The sequence below is a fragment of the Zeus faber genome (genome assembly GCF_960531495.2).
Source record: "Zeus faber genome assembly, chromosome: 3".
Lineage (NCBI taxonomy): Eukaryota > Metazoa > Chordata > Actinopteri > Zeiformes > Zeidae > Zeus > Zeus faber.
This window is the reverse complement of record NC_137190.1, coordinates 13,682,689-13,705,651: the sequence shown is the minus strand read 5'-3', so window position 1 is coordinate 13,705,651 and position 22,963 is coordinate 13,682,689. Positions and strand designations below refer to the sequence as shown.

General features: G+C 44.7%; 1 protein-coding gene across 1 annotated transcript in view; it reads left to right on the top strand.

Annotated features, from left to right (window-relative positions):
- The window catches only part of mdga1 (MAM domain containing glycosylphosphatidylinositol anchor 1), a 204,385-nt gene that overhangs the window by 150,880 nt on the left and 30,542 nt on the right, over window positions 1–22,963 (top strand). The window contains exons 9-14 of the mRNA XM_079998269.1: window positions 3,953–4,219; window positions 4,965–5,113; window positions 13,028–13,208; window positions 13,336–13,359; window positions 18,590–18,742; window positions 19,596–19,757. Coding sequence (XP_079854395.1) covers window positions 3,953–4,219; window positions 4,965–5,113; window positions 13,028–13,208; window positions 13,336–13,359; window positions 18,590–18,742; window positions 19,596–19,757 — 936 coding nt within the window. The remainder of the gene's footprint in view (window positions 1–3,952; window positions 4,220–4,964; window positions 5,114–13,027; window positions 13,209–13,335; window positions 13,360–18,589; window positions 18,743–19,595; window positions 19,758–22,963) is intronic.

Sequence of the window (22,963 nt, the reverse complement as noted above, 5' to 3'; positions counted from 1 at the left end):
TTTTTCTTTTTTTTTTTTTTCTCCGTATTCCCCCCCTTTTAGGCCCATTGATGAATATGAGGGAACAGTTTACCAAGACTCCTTTTCTCCTTTGCATCCCTCCCTTCCTTCCCTACCCCCCCTGCGTTCCTTGTTCCCTTCCCCTCTGAAAGGCGTCGCTGTTATTCCCCCGCTGGCGTTCTAATCAGCGCCATCGTCTCTATGATCGTCCTCATTAAATCTGACGAATCGGCACTAAACTGGCGACACCGGAAGGGTTTCCAGAGTCGGATTCTTTCGACATCGTATTTTGGGAGTCTCTACCCACCGGCGCCGGTTTAGGGCGGGAGGCGGAGTCTTTCCGGCCCTGGGGCGTCGACATGGAGTGATAAACAATAAACAATAATAATAACAATCAGTCAGGGCGCGGGAGGGATGACGCTCCCTTAGCGCCGGGTCGGCTGACGAGCCCCGTGCGCCGATCCCTCTCTGCAAGACAGACAGACAGACAGACAGACAGACAGACAGACAGACACACTGGCGCAGCCGCGGCTTAACCAACCACATTAACAAATCCATTAACCACACACATGAAGCACACCATTGACAAAAAAAGAAAAAAAGTTTGAAAAGCTGTAGAAACCGGCTAAGGACAAATGCTGAAAGGAAGAATTGATTTAAAACTTGAATTTCGTCAATGAATTTTTTTTATTTTTATGGCTCACTAAACAAATCTACTCGGAGTCAAAAGTCACGACCGAAACGGTTTTCGATTTTGATCCATTCTAATTTGGAATGCCACAATGTTTTCACCGTGAGCTTGGATGTGCAAAGCTCGAGTCTGGCAAGTGATGATTAGCTTTGATTTGATGATAGGATGATACGATTAGCTCTGATTTAATTTGAGCTGGCGAGCACCAGCTGCTGTGTCATGGTGTGGCATGTGGTGCGTTTGTGTTTTGAGGTCAGGAAGGCAGCACAGCCGCAAACCGTCTTTCAAAAATGAAAGCCCAGCACCTGGCCCAGCCCGTTGGCTACGGACGGGTTTTGGACTGGGACCCACCCGTCGAGAACTCCTGATCTCCTATGTCCCCTATTCAACCTACAGTTTCACTTGTTGCAGTATGTGTTCCAGGTAGAACGCCTCGCCAAAAACAAGAACCACAATGGAACATGCTCATTTTTCCCTTGTTTACCCGTCTTTCTCTATTTTTTTGCTCTGCCCTTCTCGAGTCTTCTGCCAATCCGTGTCGACCAGCATCGGTTTTCCTTCACGTCCAACCAAGTTTACCCGTTTTCCCTTTGCCCTTGCCACCTGTTTCCAAAGTCACCTGCCCATCAGTATGCGTGCGTGTGGCCGTGGGCAGCGGGAGGGAATGTGACCGTACACTAATCAGGTCCAGGGATTACAGTATGACCTGTGACTCCCCATCTATCCATCAGCCCCAACATGGGATCGGGCAGCGGCCGGAGCTCAGAAAAAGCCACACCTGCGTTTAAAGCGGTCACAGGGGTCTTTGCGTGGAAACCGAAACACTTAATACCGTTTTGGTTTTTCCAGCCCTCATCTGACACCGGACGTGGAAAAGGTGCTAAGCCACGTGGCTGCAGTAACACTGGCTGTTTGAATGCCTAACAAATGGAACAGGATTTGGGATGACACAAGAGTTCTTTATTGTTCCAAGAAAGAGCTGGTCCTGGAATGGCCCTGGGTAGATTGAGGTCTTCTCTATTGTCTCTTCGATTAAATAAGGGTGAAAGGCAGCACGGCTGGTCTTACCAGAACCGACACCAAATGGCATTTCAATACATACATTACATTGGTTGTGGGTTGGATGGTAACACCTTTTATTCGGCAAAGAAAAGGACCAGACTTGGGATGACGAAAAGGGTGACATCTAGAGGAAATATATGCATTATGTCGTACGTACAGTGTGTCCTCTTGTAGTTCGGATTAAAACCCTCATTGCCCTCATTGTGAACCTGGGGAGATCATTTGCCATAATAGAAGGCGTTTTCGCACCGCAGGAACTTTTTCGTAGTTCGAAGAACTTTTGGAGGAACCGTCCCCTTTTCCTGGTCCACACTGCAGGAAATAGGAACGTTCGTAGTTCTTAAAACGCCGTTCTGAGAGACCTTTTTAGCTCCTACCCCAGGGCAGGGACTCACCGGCACAAGAGGAACCTTCAGTGATGTAAGTGCACGGTGATTGGTCAAGTCCACGCCGGTGAAAAATAACCAGTAAAAACAAAAGATGTAGATGTATTTATTTCATTTGTTTTTATTTTAGAGGAAGATTCAGCAACTGGATTGCTTATTTATCGCCCCCAAATGTGTTTAGAAACAGATTTTTTGTGGAAGGACAAGGTGAAATCGGTGAAAGTTACGGAGTAAATACCATAAGGAACACGGAGGTTGTACTGGAACCCGTTGGCTGATGTCACTTCAGAGCTCCAGTGCAATGCAAATGCAACCAGAAAAATAATCCATTGACGGTATCTGGTTCTCGGGGGACCTCCCCAGTTCCTAGTTCCCCTTTGGAAGTCCCCACAACTGCCAAAACGCCTCATATAAGGTCATTGGTTTATGTGCCAATGTTAAACTAGTCCTCTAATCCAGTGGCTGTGCGTAATAATACATCGGTCCTCAACCCATTTCAATGTTTTATTCTGGGTAGAGCATCAGGTTGGCTGGGGAGCGGATGTTCCTAAGTGTCGCAACCGTAATTTGGGAAATCCTGTGCAGGTGCATCGGTGTTATTAAATTCAACTCTGTTCACTCAGTGTTTCCGTCCCTCACTCCTTGTCCTCCGCTCCCCTTTGCAGCCTCTATCTGTCCGTCTCAATCTGTGTCCGTCTAAATTACACGGCTAACACGGATTAAAACATAATTACACACAAGAAAAACCTTGATCTGTGTCTGATAAACATCGCCTCCCGGGTCCCCGACTCGGCCTCTCGTCATAGTTAGCCCGCCGCTAAAAAGCCCAAGCAAATATATGCGTGATTAGCTGGGGGTGAGCTAGCTTGTGATTTGTGGCACAGTAATTTCGCTGTGTTGCGTCTTCCTGACCCGAGGGTAATGGCGGTTATTCAGGGAGCCGCGGAGCCACGCGGAGCCGCTGACAGGTTAATTACGGCCGGTTAGCGGGGGTTGGGGCCCGGGCCTCGGAGACGGGCCTGATTGCTCTTGATGACAACGTTCCTCCAGCGCGTCACACGGCCGATGGCGTCCGGCGGCATCTCAGAGAACGTTTCCCCCGCGGCAGGAGTGAGTCGGGCTGCACCGTCACGGCTGAGATGACGTTCATGATTATTTTGCTCAGTACTGCGATCACGATTTTTTGTCGTGATTATCCGTCCATTTTTGGGGAGCACGATTATTTAATTGCACTTTGTCAACCCTGTGGATTTGATACCAGAGACAGATGGGAATTTAGGGAGATAGTTTATGACAGATATTCAAATTCAGAGGTGGAAAATCCACTCCAAGTTTTGGAGTCATTGTGTATTTGAATATCAGATTGAAGTTTAATGGGAGGTATAATACTTAGATATATTATAAATGTTATAGGTGATTAGTCAGTGGTGAATCAACCCAGAGGTTCAACTACTGAGTGGAATAGTGCGGGGCTGGAGCAAAAACATGGAAACATCATTTTTATTTTCTGGATTTGGAATCTTCCACCTCTATGAAAATTCATGAAAATAACAAGTCAGAGTGAATTTTTATAAAGAAAATAATGCTGAACTATGTTTTCAATGAACGAAAACACACTCCTAATAAATCCTAACAATAATACTGGCATAGCTGATCAAATAAAAAATATATATATCATAAACCTAACTACCCTTGCTTCATACATTTTCAAATCAAAGCAATTTTTTCGCTGGGTTTTCTACCTTCCTGTAAACGGGCCACATTTGTTTTAATTTGCTTTTATTTGTTAATTCTTTTTTTTCCCCGCGTCCAGATCCCCCCATCTTGGACCCGGTGGAGCAGGACGTGCGCTCCAGGAACTACCAGCTGGTGACGCTGCGCTGCGCGGTCCTGCGCTTCAACCCGCCGCGCCTCACCGGCGTGGGCTGGTTCCGCAACAACGAGCCGTTCGCGGCGGCCCCGCCCGGCCCCAACGAGGCGCCCGAGCTCAAGTTCAAGCTGGAACCCAACAACAGCGGCTCCTACGTTTGCAGAGTCAGCAACGTGGTGGGGACGTCCACCTGCACCTTCAACGTGTCCGGTGAGGCCAGCGCGCGTCCTCTGTGTTTGCTGAATATTCATGTTGCAGGGTTGTTGTTATGATGCACTGCGTCACTCTCAGAAGAAAAAACGAAATAAAATGAAGTGAACTGCTGTTCGGGATTTGTTTTATTTATTCATTCATCTATTTATCCATTCATGCGTTTTGTTTTTGTTTCTTTGCTTAATTATTTAGTAATTGTGTTACATTTTTCATGTACGTATCATTTTCTCTTCCTTGTTTTTGTTTTGCATAGATTTTTTTTCATGTTTCTTATTTTAAGTGTGTCTGTGTAATTTGAGCACCTCGCAAATAAATGATGTGAGTTTGTAAAATTCCAACTCTCTCTCTCTCTCTCTCTGTCTCTCTCTCCCTCTCTCTCTCTCTCTCTCTCTCTGAACAGTACCCAAACCACTTACACAGAACCATCATTTATATGGCCGTAAATATTCATAATCGGTTTGGGCCAGATATCTTTTTTTAAAAGCCATCCGTCAATGACGTTTTTTATTTCCGTGGCCTGTTCCAAGAACAACTCCAGGCGTGTTTTTATTTTATTATTATTTTTTCTTCCAGAAAATTCAAATCATCCTGAGTAATGAGTCAATAGGCTTCCAACAAGCTGTCTTCTTAGTCTTATTCACTGTCCGTGAATTCACTGTCCCTCTCCCTCTCCCTCTCCCTCTCCCTCTCTCTCTCTCTCTCTCTCTCCCTCTCTCTCTCTCTCTTTCTTTCCGTCCTGTAGCGAGGCCCTACAACGCAGAGTTCTACTTTGACACGCCCAACCCCATCCGCATCCTGAAAGGGAACAACTACTCCTACAACCTGCAGTGGACGCAGAGAGACCCCGAGGCCACCGACCGCATCATAGGATACTGGATGAATGTCCGCAAGGTACGCCAAGCACGCACGCAGACACACACACACACACACACACACGCGAACAAACACACACACAAACGAACGGACGAACACACGCACACACGCAAACGCACACACATGCGCACACACAAGTGCCCTCTCACACACACACTCATGCATACACGCGTGCGCATGCACGTGCATGCTAACCACACACACACACACACACACACACACACACACACACACAAAGGCATACTAGGAGTTGCAGAACCACTTGCATGATTTTAGATTTTTCTGTCATGAAAGTCGACTTCGACTAGCTGTTAACAAGGACCAACTTTTTTACTTTTATATTTCAGTCTTTTCCCTTTTTCTCCTTTTCCCTTTTCTATTATTTTTTTTAATATCAAATCTTTTTTTTTTTTTTTAAGCCTTTTGGATTATGAGGACACTAATATGTCCTCATAATCGGTGTCATATGTCCTGGTGATCCCAGTGTCCTATTAAACCATTTATGCACAGGCACGAACGCACGCACGCATGCACACACGCATGCATGCACACACACACACACACACACACACACACACACACACACACACACACACACACACACACACACAGACACACAGACACACACACACACACACACACCCACACACACACACACAGTTTTTCTTTCAATTTTTTTCCTCCATCAGACCGCCACATTTACTCGGGCACCTATTTCGACCCATTCGACCGCAGTTTTCCCCCGTGGCTTCGTCCACTTGTCACTCGAGGACTGTTTGGGAGGAAAGGTTAGGGTTACGATAATGCCTTTTTCAGGATTGCATCCTGGATCCTGACACCAGATAAAAGGAGGGGATTTTTGTACTTGCTCGGAAAAGTTGATAAAAAATGAATAAATGTCTGATTATGTGTCTGGCACTCTCCAGTTTAATACCGGAGTCAATTTACAAGGCCCGTCTGAAATGAAGTGATGAGAGGAGTGATGGAAGAACAGATGTGTTGATTACAGAGAAGGGAGGGAAGGAGGGAGGGGGGGGGGGTGTGGAGTGGTCGATGCAGGGAGGGGGGGGGGTGGTTGAGAGTTGGGCGATGGAGAGAAGGTAGGGGGACTGAAAGTGGGAAGGTTTGAGTATATGTGTGGAGAAAATTAAAATAGCAGAGGGGTTGATGAAGAGGCGTAGAAGGAGATGAGTAGAGGAGAGGGGAGGGGGGTAGGGAAGGGTATGGAAGGGAGGAGTGAGGAAGGGAGGCGACAAAGGAAAGAAGGCTAGAGGGATGAACCAATGAAGAGAAAAAGAACATTTTATTCACGGCAGGTCTCTAGTGTGTGTGTGTTTGTGTGTGTGTGTGTGTGTGTGTGTGTGTGTTTTACTTTACGTGGACCTCTCCTTTTCTTGCTCTATTTTACTCCTGACTTCATTTTTACTCTGTAATGATCCCCTTCTGTCTCTTTTCTCCACCTCTACCCCTCCTTCTGTGTAAAGTACAGAACTGATAGCAATGGGACGCATGATCCTTGACAATTGGAGTAGAACGGATTAACAGTCTGAGGCTGTGAGCCGTTAAGATGACACAATAAAACAATGACGTGCATTAACTGGATTTATAGAACTGGCTTTCTAGGATGTATAAATTAACGAAATGAATGTTAAAGTTCAATATATCTGTTTTTATGTGTGTTATTATATATAATTGTAAAATTGTATAATAATAATTATAGTAATAATAATAATAATACATATTATTATTACTATTATTAACAATAATAAAAATAATAATAATAATAATAATAATAATAATTAATTAATTAATATATATTTATTATATATATATAAAATATTATATAAGTAATATTATAATAATGATATATATCATAATATGTGTAGTATATGATTATGGGTCCTGGGTAGTATTAACACCAAACTTACAGGATATCTATTTCTTTGATTTTTTTTTGAGTTAAAATATAATTTAAAAAAAAACAGATCACAGGAATGGTCAGAGTTCCTCCAACCATCCAATTTAGACTGAACTGGGGAAGGTCAAGTTGCTGAAATTGTAGAACAATTTCTATGAATCACCATAGTTTCTTTTTAAGTTTAGCTATAGTGTGTGTTAATGTGTAAAATTAGTTTGGACAGATAATTAGTGTGTGACAATGTGTAAAAAAAATATATATAAAAACAAATATTCATAAAACCATTTGCAGTTGTGCATTACGTTTTGTGAAGAGAAATACTTTTAAAAATTTGAGAATTAAATCAGAATAAATTAAATAGAATAAATTAATTGAATGAGATAAAAATTCATAAATGAATGAAATAAATGTGTTTGTTTGCTGTGTTTGTTGTTTGCTTCAATGTGTATGTTTGAGACAAGCTGTAATGGGTGGATTCATTTTGTTGCTTGTGATTTTATCTTCCATGTATCAGTGAGACTACATGGCTGAATAAATCTCCTGTGAGAGAGAGAGAGAGAGAGAGAGAACGGGAGAGAGAGAGAGAGAGCGAGAGAGAGAAGGGGAGAGAGCAAGAGAGAGAGAGAGGGAGAGAGAGAGAGAGAGAGAGAGATAGAGAGAGCGAGAGAGAGAGAGAGAGAGAGCGAGAGAGAGCGAGAGAGGTGGAGAGAGAGAGAGCAAGAGAGAGAGAGGGCAAAGAGAGAGTGTGGGGGGTGTTAAAGAGGAGTGTGTGAAAGAGAGGGACAACAAAGGCTGCCAAATGGATAAATTAGATGTAAATGAAAGAACAACAGAAAGTCTCTGCGGCCCCCTCGACTGTTAAATAGACGACAAGCACATTCCAGAGCGACACCGACTCAATTTCACATCCCATCTCCCCCCCGCGACACGTTTCCTCTCGGCGACCCGCCCCTCCGTCTTTTTAGCAAATGCAAAACCAGGCGAGGCGCGAGACGTCCCCCAGGGAGAGACGCTGGGAGGTTTCCAAGGTCGCGACTCGGCCGGCGTATACGTTTACTTGCAAATACCTCATTTGCAGGCGCGCACGTTTGGGGAATCCGCGTCCGTCTGCGTCAGGGAGCGCGACGCTGCTCTCCAACCCAGGCCTTGATAAAGTGCCGGAGACCGTCATTAATAACTGTTCGTAGTTCATAACCTCGCTGAGAGCGTTGGCTGATGAGAGACTTACCTCTTACCACCATTCTCACTGGGATTGAATGCAGTGCAATGGGAGATAAAAAAAAACCAGTAATACACTAAGACAGTGTCTTGAATAAAACCTTCAAAAACCAGGTAAAATTCATGGTTTGCGACCATTTGTTTTCCAGTATAACATTAAGACGTTCTGACAATATAGTGATTCCTGTTTCCTGAGAAGCTGCAGCAGGGTGGTACGTCTCAGCCAGGTTGTTGCTGTGAACGGTTGAACTTTCATTTTAAGGTCTGGGTGGAAAAATGGCAAATCTATCCTTTAAGGGCGCCATATTTACCTGTGTTACATATGAAAAAGTTCATGGCAATATATGGAAAAATTTACAGTGAACTGTAAACAATAAAAAACATGGCGATATACACTAAACCTAATAATAAACAACAAATACAACCTGTAAAAGAACAGAAAAAAAAAAAAAAAGATCTCAACAAATGAAAGGTCATATACATGCAAGGTCCTATACCGTCAACTTTAACAATGCACACGAATCGCTGTGGCTCCCTAATGTAAGCTGTAGACTACACAAGAAATTGACAATGACGGAACACCAGCCAACACGTGCGTGACCAAGAAAGAGAGAACTCAATTTTTGGTTCCTTTCTTTTCCCCGTGTTGGTTAAATCGCCTGGTTACTGTGTTTAACATCCCAGAGATTAGCCAAAACTCACACCCTCCTCCTCCTCCTCCACCACCTCTCCTTTCATCCCTCCCTCATAACTCTCTCCCCCACTCGCTCCGCTCCCAGACCGAGACCCTGAGTCCCACAGTTCCACCCCGATTCCGCCCGATTGCGGGAAGTGAGCCCGACCGACTGTGCATTATGGGCTGCGGGCGTGGCATGTTGTTTACGTGAGGGCTCACGCCGGCGCCTGATCGCGGCGCGTCGACTCCATGGGAGCGAGCGTCTCCAGCCCTGCTCCGTGCCCACACGCCTCTTGCAGGCCCCCACCCCGACACGCCCCTTGCACGCCCCCACCCGAAGCGCCCCTCGCACGCCCCCACCCGACGCGCCCCTCGCACGCCGCCACCCGACCCGCCCCTCGCACGCCCCCACCTAACACGCCCCTCGTCCTCTTCCGTGCAGTCGCTCAGTACCCGAGTGGAGAGCCGCTGCTGATCGGGGCACACTTGGCCTGGCGCCCGCTGCCTGCCGGTGGGAGCTTCCACTGCACACACACACACACACACACACACACACACACACACACACACACACACACACACACACACACACACACACACACACACACACACACACAGATAACACCTTATTGACAAACTTGTTCTTTGTGTTTTAACTGTGAAGTTATTCACTTATTCTCTCTCGCTCTCTCTCAACCCTTTTTCATTTCTCCCTCTGTTTCTTCTCTTTCTTTTTGCACTCCACCCTTCTGACCCTTTTGTTTCTCAATGTAGCACAGATGGAGAAGGGAAAGAAAGAGAGAGAGAGGGAGAGAGAGAGAGAGAGAGAGAGAGAGAGAGAGAGAGAGAGAGTAACAGATAAAACAGAAAAAATCCGGACCAAATAGAAAACCAACCAACAGTGTCAATTTCACTAGTCTAGCAGCAAAGTGCTGAATTGAATTGAATTAAATTACATTTTTGCCCCTTTCATAGCTGTAATCCCACTGTTTCCCCCTCTCGCAGGATTCTATATTCTTTCTTTTTGTCACTGTTTGTTCCCGCTCTTCATCCTTGCCTTTCGTCCCTGTGTTATCGGAAAAATGATCGGGGGACAGTGGTAAAATATTGCAGCCGCCCATGCAAATACCCGCCCCTATTATCATATATATGAGAAATTAAAAATATTCTTAATCAATTAGAGCTACACGTTAAATCAAATTGATGAATAATTCAGCCACATAATCAATCCTATATCCGCTCATATATTCACACACACACACACACACGCGCACGCACGTACGCAAGCACACACAGACACACACACACACAAGCACACACACACACACAAACACACACAAACACACACACGCACACACACACACACACACACACACACACACACACACACACACACACACACACACACACACACACACACACACACACACACACACACACACAATTTTGACAGTGTGGGAGACGGATGATCCAAAACGGACTGGACACAAAAGTCATAGACCTGCATGAAGACACACACACACACACACACACACACACACACACACACACACACACACACACAGAAAACACCTTATTTGCAAGCTTCTTCTCTGTGTTTTAACTGTGAAGTTATTCTCTTATTCTCTCTCTCTCAACCCTTCTTCATTTCTCCCTGTTTCTTCTCTTTCTTTTTGCACTCCACCTCTCTGACCCTTCTGACACATTTAAAAACATAGATATGGAGAAAGAGAGAGAGAGAGAGAGAGAGAGGGAGAGATAAAGAGATAGAGGAAAATGGATGAGTGTTTAGCTTTGTTCAGCTTAATTCCCACAGGTTACACTTCAACAGTGTATCGATCCACAGCCCACATAATGTGTTTGTGTGTCTGTGTGTGTGTGTGTGTGTGTGTGTGTGTGTGTGTGTGTGTGTGTGTGTGTGTGTGTGTGTGTGTGTGTGTGTGTGTGTGTTTAAGTGTGGGTGCATTTACTCAGCGAGAATATTCCTGAAACTCCCCCGTGGGGATTAGTGAAGTGTTATCAGACAGCGTAAGTGCTGGGATCTATCCGTCTATTTATCTACTTCACACACTCAAATCACTGACACATGTTTCATTGCACATTTTACATTTTTAAAGGGCAGTGGGGAAGACTACAACAATAACACAATGAAACACATTATAGTTTCATCATTTACACAGAGTTTCTTCTTTTAGGACATTTGCATTAATTAGGTGTCGAATGGGAGCCCACTGACTCCTGTGGGCATGGGGTAGATTCCACTTTGTGCTTAAGTTTCTCCTTTTTTTTTTTTTAAACATGACATGAACGTAGTGTAACATTATGCGTGTTGCATGAGGATCCCACTGCAAGTCCGTATGCAGCGTTATGTAGGGAAAGGGTAAATGTTGATATGGGAGCGTGTGGGCATTAAGTGGACGTTAAAAGGCTGCAGTATACCAAGCTAAGTAAATCCAATAAAAAGATACATTACCCCACAGGCCAGGGCGGTGAGTCACACACACGCACACACACACACAAACACACACACACACACACACACACACACACACACACACACACACACACACGCAGGTGCACACAAACGCGCACGCTGGCCCTTGAGGACTCATGACCTGAAACGTTCTCCACTTGTTCCTCTTCAACCGCTAAATAGCCATCATACTACCATGCTGCTCCATTTCATGGTGCTTTAATATTCACCTGATTGTTATTTTTGGATGTGTTTGTGTAAGAAAATCAACAAATTAGTATTATTATTCCATTTTTATATAGTCTATTACATTATTATTATTATTATTATTATTATTATTATTATTATTATTATTTTAAGAATGTATTATTATTATATATTTTTTTCTTTTTTTATATTCATTCATGTATATATTTTTAATAATTTTTTGTTATCATTATCACGTTTAATTGAAAAAAGTTTTGTTTAAAAAAAAACCACTGTAACCAACAGTGACGTTCATTTTTATATCTGTGTGTGTGTGTGTGTGTGTGTGTGTGTGTGTGTGTGTGTGTGTGTGTGGGTGCGTGCGTGTGTGCGTGTGTGTGCTATTGAGAACACCCAAAAAAGGAAAAGCTTCACCCCATACATTGCACAATGTCAGTGGGCACTGTGCTGAAGGCATTAACCTGCAGCCTCTTCTCTCCTTTTTTTAACAGACACTCGCTCTCTCTCTCTCTCCATCTGACACACACACACACATGGACGCACGCACGCACACATGCAAGCAAACACGCATGCACGCACGCACACACACACACACACGCACGCGCGCGCGCAGGGTTGCATGCATTACCTGCTAATGGCACGCTGTGGGTGTAGCGCGCTGTAGCGGTGGAGAGGCCGAGCTACAGTAATGCATTCGCCTGCGCTGGCTGTCAGCTCCTCTAAGTAGTTTTGATCAGAAGTAGATACACAGCTAATGGAGCCATCTCCTCGTGGGCGGAATAACATCTAGACCCACATTAAAAGTGGCTCAGACAGAGAGAAAACGAGAGAAAAAAAAATATTGAAAAACCAAATCCTCGCCAAACTCTAACAAAAGAGAAAAATGGCTGCTGCGACTGGGGCGGCTGAGTGAGTGGAGTGACTGAGACGTGGCCGTCACAATGTGGAATCAGAATATTATTGAATTATATCTATGGCCTTTTAGTAATTTTTTGGATTTATTTCACTGTCGTTTTTTTAATTTGGAGTTTTATATTTTCTCATTTTTATTTTTAAGGGTTATTTTTCCAGTTTATTGTTAGGTTTATTTGTATTATTAGTTTGTAGGTTAATTGTTTATTGATATTTTTCTTTTTTTTAGTTTTTATTCTTATCACTTCATTATTGTTATTGCCTATTTTACCCATCCATCCATCCATCCATCCATCCATCCATGAACATGGCCTTGAAAACTGCTCTGGCTCGGATATGACTAAATATCTGATGAAATGCTTCTATGACCTGGTTAATTTCCCATCGAATAATAAGAAATAAAAAACAAGATTCTGGGAAAACTTGTGGATTTTGCACTTACTTTACCCAGCTTCAGACACGTGTTTCCTTATAACAATACATGCCTATATTTGGTTGTTTATTTTGGGGGGGCTTTTCTGTCTCCAGAACAAGCAGGCGCTGTACTCCAGGCAGATTGACCTGAAGGGCGTGGAGCCGGTGAAGGGCGTGCTGATGTCCTACATGATCCCTGACCTGCGGATCCCACTCTCCTACGAGGTCCGCTTGGCCCCCATCACCACCTACAGCACAGGGGACTACGTCAGCCGCACCATCCAGTACTCTGAGCGTGAGCCCCGCCAAAAAATACAATGATATAGATACAGATAGACATAAATATACGGTAGATATAGATAGATTGACTGGTTGTTGTCTCACACATCAGTAATTCTGGTTGTATTCCATTTCTCTTATAGCTTACACGTATCCAAGACCTTCAGGTAAGAACATTTACTGTTATTTTTTCACTTTTTTTTATTAAATATGTATTTTTTTCCCCCTACCCACCACTATTCCAGATCCACAGAACTGACTAGTTTGTTTTTACGGTATACTAAAAATCCAGTTCTATTCTATCACAGCATTCTGCTGGGTTGCCAGGTTTTGAAACACTTCTTTGGAGTCTGAATAATACAACAACAAAAAATAAATTTTAAGTGGCGACAGTGTAGCTTCACTTAAAAAACAGAGATACATAAAAATGCAAAACCACCTTCAAAGTCATTAAATTATCCTTATCAATTTACACAATAGTCTTCAAATGAATTCATGCATTTCAAGATAATATTCTTGAATGCACGCTGCTTCTGCAGGGTCTCATGGTTGTTTGTTTGTTGGTGCTTTTAGTCCGACAGCTAAATTATTCAAAGGGCAACTCCGCATAAATACATGGACTACATTGGGTTTGCGGGCCGCCAGTTGAATACGTCTGGTTTACAGGATGTTGAAATCAGAGACATGGTTGAACTTTTTCTTGTCTTCAACACATTTTGTATTTTATAACTGGACACTTTATTATTGGCGGATTCTGGTGTAAGGACCCGGTCAATTACAGTGTTAATGACGTAGGAACCACAGTCCTCAATGAGGAGACGATGAGGAGACACTGAGGAGACGAAGCGGAGACACAGAGGAGACGTAGCGGAGACACTGAGGAGACAATAAGGAGACGGTGAGGAGACACCAAGGAGATGATGAGGAGACTAAGAGGAGACACTGAGGAGGCGAGGAGCAGGTGGAGAGGAGACACAGAGGAGACGAAGCGGAGACACAGAAGAGACGAAGCGGAGACACTGAGGAGACAATAAGGAGACGGTGAGGAGACACCAAGGAGATGATGAGGAGACGAAGAGGAGACACTGAGGAGGCGAAGAGCAGGTGGAGAGGAGACACTGAGGAAACACTTAGGAGGCACTGAGGAGACAAAGTGGAGACACCAAGGAGATGAAGCAGGGACACTGAGGAGACAATGAGGAGACACCAAGGAGCCAATGAGGAGACGATGAGGAGACACTGAGAAGACGGTAAGGAGACACCGAGGAGATGATGAGGAGACACTGAGGGCCTTTCAGGACATGGGGCCCGATGTCTCCATCACTGTTCTGTCAATTCCTGAACCGGTCCTTCTTCTTTTATCTCTCTCTGTTTGGTCTTATTTCTCTTATTTCGACAAGGAAGCACAGAGGAGACGAAGAGGAGACGAAGAGGAGACACTGAGGAGACACTGAGGAGACACAGAGGAGACAAAGAGAAAGCACAGAGGAGACGAATAGTAGAGACTGAGGAGACATTGAGGAGACGGTGAGAAGACACCGAGGAGACAAAGAGGAGACACAGAGGAGACACAGAGGAGACACTGAGGGGACAATGAGGAGACGATGAGGAGACACCAAGGAGATAATGAGGAGAAGAAGAAGAGGTACCGAGGAGACGATGAGGAGACAACAAGGAGACCATGAGGAGACGAAGAGGAGAGACAGAGGAGACCAAGAGGAGACACTGAGGAGTCACTGAGGAGACGAAGAGGAGACAGAGGACAAGAAGCAAAAATACTGAGGAGACAATAAGGAGACGATGAGGTGACAACAAGGAGACGATGAGGAGACGAAGAGGAGACACTGAGGAGACACCAAGGAGACGATGAGGAGACAAGGAGGAGACACTGAGGAGACAAAAAGGAGACACCGAGGAGACGATGAGGAGACAAAGAGGAGACACAGAGGAGACGAAGAGGAGACACTGGGGAGACACTGAGGAGACGGTGAGGAGACACTGAGGAGACGAAGAGGAGACAGAGGAGACGATGAGGAGACAAAGAGGAGACTCAGAGGAGACAAAAAGGAGACAAAGAGGAGACCAAGGAGACAAAGAGGAGACACTGAGATGACAATGAGTAGACACTGAGGAGGTGATGAGGAGACACCAGGGAGACGAAGAGGTGACACCAAGGAGACACTGAGTAGACACTGACGAGACACTGAGGAGACACTGAGTAGACACTGACGAGACACTGAGGAGACACTGAGGAGACACTGACGAGACACTGAGGAGACGAAAAAAAAATTGACTTTAGTGGCATCTTTGCATTGAAACTGAAAATATTTCCATCACATGTTTTTAAATTATATCAATAATTAGAATACGTAATTAATATTCGTAATAAATACATATTATAAGTAATGGTTCAAATAAATACAATAAATATGAATAATAATCACAAAGCATGCAATATGCGAAAAAGAGAGAGAGGGGAGAGGCAGGGAGAGAGAGAGGGAGGAGGGGAGGATGCAGAGAGAGGGAGCGAGAGGGAGGGAGATGAAGGGAGGGGAGAGAGAATGAGGCAGGGATGGAGAGAGGGTAGTCGAAAAACAGAAAGAGGTGAGGAGAGAGAGAGAGAGAGAGAGAGAGAGAGACAAGGGGGGGAGAGAGTGTGAGAGTTAGAGAGCGGGGAGGGAGGGAAGAGAGAGGGAGGGGAGCGTAGAGAGGTCTCCCTCTCTCCCCTCTCTCCCTCTCTCTCTCTCCCTTGCCCTCTCTCTCTATATCTTCCCTCTCTCTCCCTCTCCCCCCCCCCCCCTTGCTCTCCCTCTCCCTCTCTCCCCCCCTCCATCAGTCAATCTGCTCTGGTCTAATTCTCTCCATCGCTCTGTGCTGCAGCAATTAAAGCAGCAGCAGATTGGAACAGAGCGGGGGAACGATAGAGCAAATTGAGAGGAGTGTGCGTGGCGGCGCAGGGTGTGAATAACAATGGATTCTCTCAACGCCACGCCCACAGGCACGAGCCGGGCACGGGGGCAGCACCGGGCCGCCGCGCGCATCTGCAGCAAACAGCCAACAGCTTGGGCGTCCGGGGAGTTTCAGCCGCCGAATCGGCCGCGCTAGATTTGTTTTGCGATCGTTAGCGTCGGCTTTTAGATCATTTTCATTTTGCTTGGTTGTCCTTACAAAAATGCAGGATGGGTTAATTCGGGACAGATTTCACCGTTTACACACTGCAAAAGCGAATTCCGTTTCATTTTAAAATTTTCTTAAAACAAATGGAAAAAGGAGGCCCATAGAGTGATGTAATTTCAAATTCTACCAATAGAAAATAACTGTAATCTAGAGCCTATTTGGGTGTCTAAGTGTCTAAATACACATTTCATAATCCATGGCAGGAATAGGGCTTATAACAGCAAAGTCCTGAAACACACAATTATCTTGTTTTAAGAAAAAAGAAAGTTAAATGATGGTTTGATACAATCATGGAATAGCTTTCGCTCAATGGTGTAAGTCCTAACGGTGCAACCGGTGCAGCTGCACTGGGGCCCACTGGTCGCTAGGGGCCCATCCCATTGGCGCACCAGCGAATGGGCGGCAGCGATGGAGGCGCCCGCCATCTGAGCTCCGCTGTGGTTCCCTCTGATAATGATAAAAAAGAAAAACAAAAGATAAACATTTAAAAAGGCACTGTGCGTACACTCTCTTACCCCCCCGAAATAAATATATATATTTGCACAGGGGCCCCACTGAAATCAATCTCAGACACCTGTGATAATTAGTTTGCCAGGTGAGCCCATTTAAAGGAAAACTACTTAAGAAGGACGTTCCCCATTATTAAGCAGCCACAGGTTTCAAGCAATATGGGAAAGAAAAAGGATCTCTCTGCTGCCGAAAAGCCTCAAATAGTGCAATGCCTTGGACAAGGTATGAAAACATTAGATATTACACGAAAACTTAAGCGTGATCATCGTACTGTGAAGAGATTTGTGGCTGATTCAGGGCACAGACGTGTTGGTGCAGATAAAGGCATAACGAGGAAGGTTTCTGCCAGACAAATTCATGGGATTAGGAGAGCAGCTGCTAAAATGCTGCTACAAAGCAGCAAACAGGTATTTGAGGCTGCTGGTGCCTCTGGAGTCCCACGACCCTCAAGGTGTAGGATCCTCCAGAGGCTTGCAGTTGTGCATAAACCTACTATTGGGCCCCCCCTAACCAACGCTCACAAGCAGAAACGGTTGCAGGGGGCCCTGAAATACATGAAGACTCATTTTCAAACAGTCTTGTTTACTGATGAGTGCAGTGCAACCCTGGGTGGTCCAGATGGATGGAGTAGTGGATGGTTGGTGGATGGCCGCCATGTCCCAACAAGGCTGCCACGTCAGCAAGGAGGTGGCGGAGTCATGTTGTGGGCCGGAATCATGGGGAGAGAGCTGGTAGGCCCCTTTAGGGTCCCTGAAGGTGTGAAAATGACCTTGGCAAAGTATAGAGTTTCTGACTGACCACCTTCTTCCATGTTACAAAAAGAGGAACCGTGCCTTCCGTAGTAAAAAATCATCTCATGCTGCAAAGAATATCTCTGTGTCATTGGCTGCTCTGGGCATAAAGGAGAGAAACTCATGGTGTGGCCCCCATCCTCCCCTCACCTCAACCCTATTGAGAACCTTTGGCAGTTCCCTTTAAAACAGCAGCTCTGGGAGGCTGTGCTGACATCCTGCAAAGAGATTCACTTTCAAATTCACAGTCCAAATTCAACTTGGACTGTTAAGATGTTTTTGATTGAAATAGCTTTTGATTTCATTCGGTATGACCTCCTAATGCTGCAAATTCAACAAATGACCACTTTCAGTTCTTGACAACCTATAAAATGTTTTGAAACTCTGTTGTGCATAATAATTTGGGACAGTGCATTTTGAATTTTTTTATTTTTGAAAAAAATACTGTTATTATTGGGAGGTTTGTTTAATAACATTCAAATTATACCCCAATGGTTGATGACTTGAAAATTATACTGACTGTCATTTGCATCAACTATTTAGGAAAATCAGAAAAAAATATAATTCGCAGAATAATTTGGAACGCGGTGTAAGGATGTATTTAGTGGTAATTTTCCAACTGTGTGGTGTTTATATCAGTCGCCTGTGATTCCACCTATTATTATTATCATCCCTTTTATTACATTCCTTGCGGAAGGCGCCAATTTGTGGGCTTAACATTTGATTCCTTTTCGTGGCTTCGAATTTATAGCAGAAATGGTTATCTTAGAATATATCTCAAAGAAAGCTGTGAACTCCGATCGTCTGTTATATTGAGTTTATCCAGTTTAACTGATGATAGGGATGGACGTTCTCATCTGCATTTCCTAAACAGCCCTACCCACTGCCCTCTCTACCCCCTCTACCCCCTCTCCACCAGATCACGTATGTGGCTTTGAAGACCAACGAATCTGCGGATTCTCTCAAGACCGGACGGATGTTTTCGATTGGACGAGACAGAACCACCTGACACAGAATCCCAAGCGATCTGTAAACACCGGCCCCGAAACGGACCGCAGCGGAACCAAAGAGGGTAAGAGCAGGATTGGGATACTTTCAGGGACTATTCCACCTTACCACCTTTATCTTATCAATTTCTATCAGATAGAATGGGATAACAGGATGTCTACTATTTGATGTGTATTATTCAAATCACAGTTATTACATAAACACCTGACCGCAGCTCTTTTGCGCTGATTGCAGTGATCATTTGAAATAAAACAAGATGTTGGATTCCATAAATTATGTGAGAATGTTGCAACAAATAAATCACCATTTGGTTGAGGAAAATGAACTGTCTAACCAAAGGTTTTTATGTTCCCAAGTTCAATGCCTGTGGTCGGCTCTTATTCATGAGATATAGTATGTGCTTTATTACACTAGCATGGGCTCATGTTCCAATACTGACAGACAATTAACCAAAAAGTCAATGAATTAATTAATCACAATTATTTGTATGACAATCAGTCATCAGCTTTTTATGTTGATATACAGTATATACATCAACTTAATATGTTTCCTACTCCTCCTAATCCCCTATGACACATAAAACATTTCACATAATTTAACTGGCATGTTTGTACTTCTCTCCTTCCTCAGAGTTAACGGGGTTAAGTGTGGTCTCAGCTTCAGTCCAAACACGTTGATCGGCCCATCCACATTCTCCCAATCAACCAACAGTTACGAATTAGATAATTGACGACGTTTGTAAAAACGCAAGATCCACATATTGAAAATAAGATGGACCTTGGGTTGGTCCTTTGACTGTGACAGTAATTTCAACAGATAATCTATCAATGTTAATGCTCGGATGTCATGTTCATGAATTTACTCGGGAAGAATAACAAGTCCAACAGCTAATGTGCTCTGACACACACTGTTGACAGGTTACTACATGTACATCGAGGCATCACGACCACGGGCGGCTGGCGACAAGGCCCGGCTCCTGTCTCCGCTGTTTAATGTGACATCAGTCAAGGGCCCCAAGGGCACGGGCAGAGTCCCATACTGCGTTTCATTCTACTACCACATGAAGGGCAAGCACATAGGTGAGTACAGACACACATTAACATATAGGCATGCACGTATGTATACACACACACACACACACACACACACACACACACACACACACAATTTTTCATAGTTTCTCATGAGGGATCATAAAATTTCCATCTGATGAAGGACATGTCCATATATCAATACTGGTAAGTGTGCAAATGCAAACACAAGCAACACACACACACACACACGCACACATACACACACATAGACACCCATGCACATGTACTGGTAGCGGGTACTTGCATATACATGTTGCCCCGAGCGAAAACCTGCCCTGTTACTCCCGCCTGGAGAGCTTGTCAGGCACAACATGGATAATGCACATGAACGTGTGTATTTGCATGATGGTGGTTGAAAGTCCCAATGGTTGATTTGTGTTTTATGATAGAGATGACACATGTTCACTTATTTTAGAAGCTGTTCATCATCTCATGTTGGATCCAATCACATCTTTTTCCAGTGGCTTACATGTGGCAGTCCATCTACAAGGACGCCCTAGACACACATGCAAATACTTGACAACAAAACCATGTCAACACCATGTGGAGACCTCTCCCCAGGCTGCGAGTTTGAATTCATCCAAGCTGGACCCAAATCAGGAGAGTTGCATTCTGAAAAAGCCAAGCTCAGAGACGGCGGTTGCAAAGTGTGTCAAATACAGCGAATGGGTCCAGAAGAATGAGGGCAGTAGAAAATGGCAGCGTGGATGGGTTCTGTCTTGGTACAGGCATTGAACCCGGGACTAAAGGGGGTTTAGGAGGTTGTTCAGGGTTGTGGAAAGCTGAGGAAAGAGTGGTTACTGATTTATAGTTATGGATGCGATGGGGATCAAGGGTTGGGTTTCTTAAATGGTGTTGACGATAGCTGGAATGATTCCTGCGGACAAGGAGGAAATTGATGAGGGCAGTGAGGCAGGGAAAGGTCTTGGTACAGAAGGGTTGGACGAGATGGGATCCGTTAGTCGGATAATAGAGACATCTGCTAGATCGAGTGGGGAGATGGGTGAAGGTCCAGGGACCGAGGCTGGCAAAGAAGTTTGGGACAAAGGATAGCCTTGTTGTTGGCAGTATGAAGCAAAGAGCAGATGATGCCATCCACTTTCTGAGAAAAGTAGGTGACCAAGAAATCTGCCAAGTTGGATGGGGCGGGGGTGGGGCTTTGGTTGAGGAGTGCCAAGAAACATTTTAGTTTATTGGGGTTGGAGGTGGATGAGTAGTCTTCACCAATGGTACAAATGAGGTGAAGGCAACATGCCCCCGCCCACTCCATTGCCACTCATTCAACTAACACTGTGAACACTTGGTAAAATGGGCTTTTGAGTCAGGCAGATTATAAGTCACTCATTTTCCATTTTTCTCTCTGCTGTGATTTAAAAAACAAGGATTGGTTTCCAGCCCATGTCTTAAGCAAAAAGAAAAACTCGACCCTGAATTTGAGAATTTCGAGTGAATCCCCTCTGCTCTTGAAGCAAATGGGGACGATGTTGTTGATTATCATTATTCTTTGACAAATCCGATTTTGAGTTTGTCATCTGGCCGGAGCCCTCTCGCTTGGCCAAGCCTGCCTACGTCAGTATTTTTCGTGTGCCGTGATCGGAGGGGGTGGAAAAGTCTAGTTGGTGGCAGTAACGCTTCTCTATCCTGGTTTGCCAACCACCAATAAAAACTAGGGAAGAAGATCAGAGGGCCAGTTAGCTAACTGAAGTAAAACAACCTACTCTAGCATGTAACGGAGCATAATCTGAGATTTATTTAAATTTTCTTCCATGACATTAACATTTTTAGATGTCGCTTTTGGGATTTTTGGTTTAGACTTTTACTTAGCCCTGCTGATTTGAACGCACAACGGCTGAAGTAGGAGAAGAAATGGGTTTGGTGGCGGATTTACTGGCAAAGCCTTTTTTCGCGAACGACCTTTCAAGAAAAGCAGGGAATTGTGAGGAAGGGTGGACCCGAGCCCGCCGCTAGCAGCCCTGTCCCAGCCAGGCAAAGGATTTGTGCGGCACTTTCAATCGAGCGGCTACTAAGGGTACACCTGGCTTACAGCGTCGAAGGGATCACTGCAAATTGTTTTGCTGGGAATGCCTGTGATACCAAGTATTCATGTCTTTGCAATTCGGGGATTGCAACTGTCATAGGTGTTAACTGTCATACTTAATTCCACTCGATGAAGATTACTGTCACCGTGAATATGGGGTGGTTGCGTGGAATGACCATTGCCTATAGCCCTAGTGTAACGGTGAGGTTATTCGAGGGTGGTTTAATCGCGAGGGATGACACTGAAGGCTAAATACGCGGCCCGCCACTGGGAAGCACTGAACAAAACCAGGACCACGCCACAGGCGAATATGAAGTTTATTCATGCTTTCATGGGAACACACAGAATACCTTGCTTTCAATGCCGGTGGTTAGGATTAGGGTTCGGTAATTGTGCGTGTGCAGTTGGAAATCCCTATCGCTGGATGTTGCTCAGCTCCGCTCACACGTCCTTGTGGACGCGTACAGAAACACATTCACACAAATGGATGTAGGCAGGCAGAATGTTACGTAGAGTCTCACTTATGCATGGACTACGATGTGGTTTCCACCGTTTGAACAATCGATTGGAGACAAAAGCCACTTTGTTCAAGCTGCAAAACAAGTTAACGTGCTATTTGCACTCACTCAGCGCTCCCACTGAAGTGCTGAGGGAACTTGGTAAATTGCTAAAATGTTGTGATTGGACACCAACACTCAAAGAGGTGCATGGCAATATTGCATGGCAATTATGTGTGCTCACCGTTGGAATGCCTGTAAATAGCACAAGTATTTCGAGAGTCGAGCATCTTTTGAAATTAAAAAGCATTTTTGACGTTTTTCAAGTTGTCGACCTTTGAATTTCAACCTATTCAGCAGTAAACCACTTTCTTTCTTTCATTGGTGGGAAAAAAAGTTCTTCCCTCCTTGCATTGTTCCTCAGCCTTATTACCATCATTCGCCAGCTCCTTTCCAGTCCATTACATTTCGGATTTCATAATCTGGAATGTTGCACATATTCAGCATGCAGTGGAGCTTGTTGACAGATCTCTTAGCTGTTTCTCGAGGAGGCATCAGGACGTGACGGCGCATCATCAGTCAGAGCGCATGGCTCACTTACAATCAGGGCAATCTGTTAGCGCTTGCGCCCCACCGCTATTATGTGCGCTCTCTCA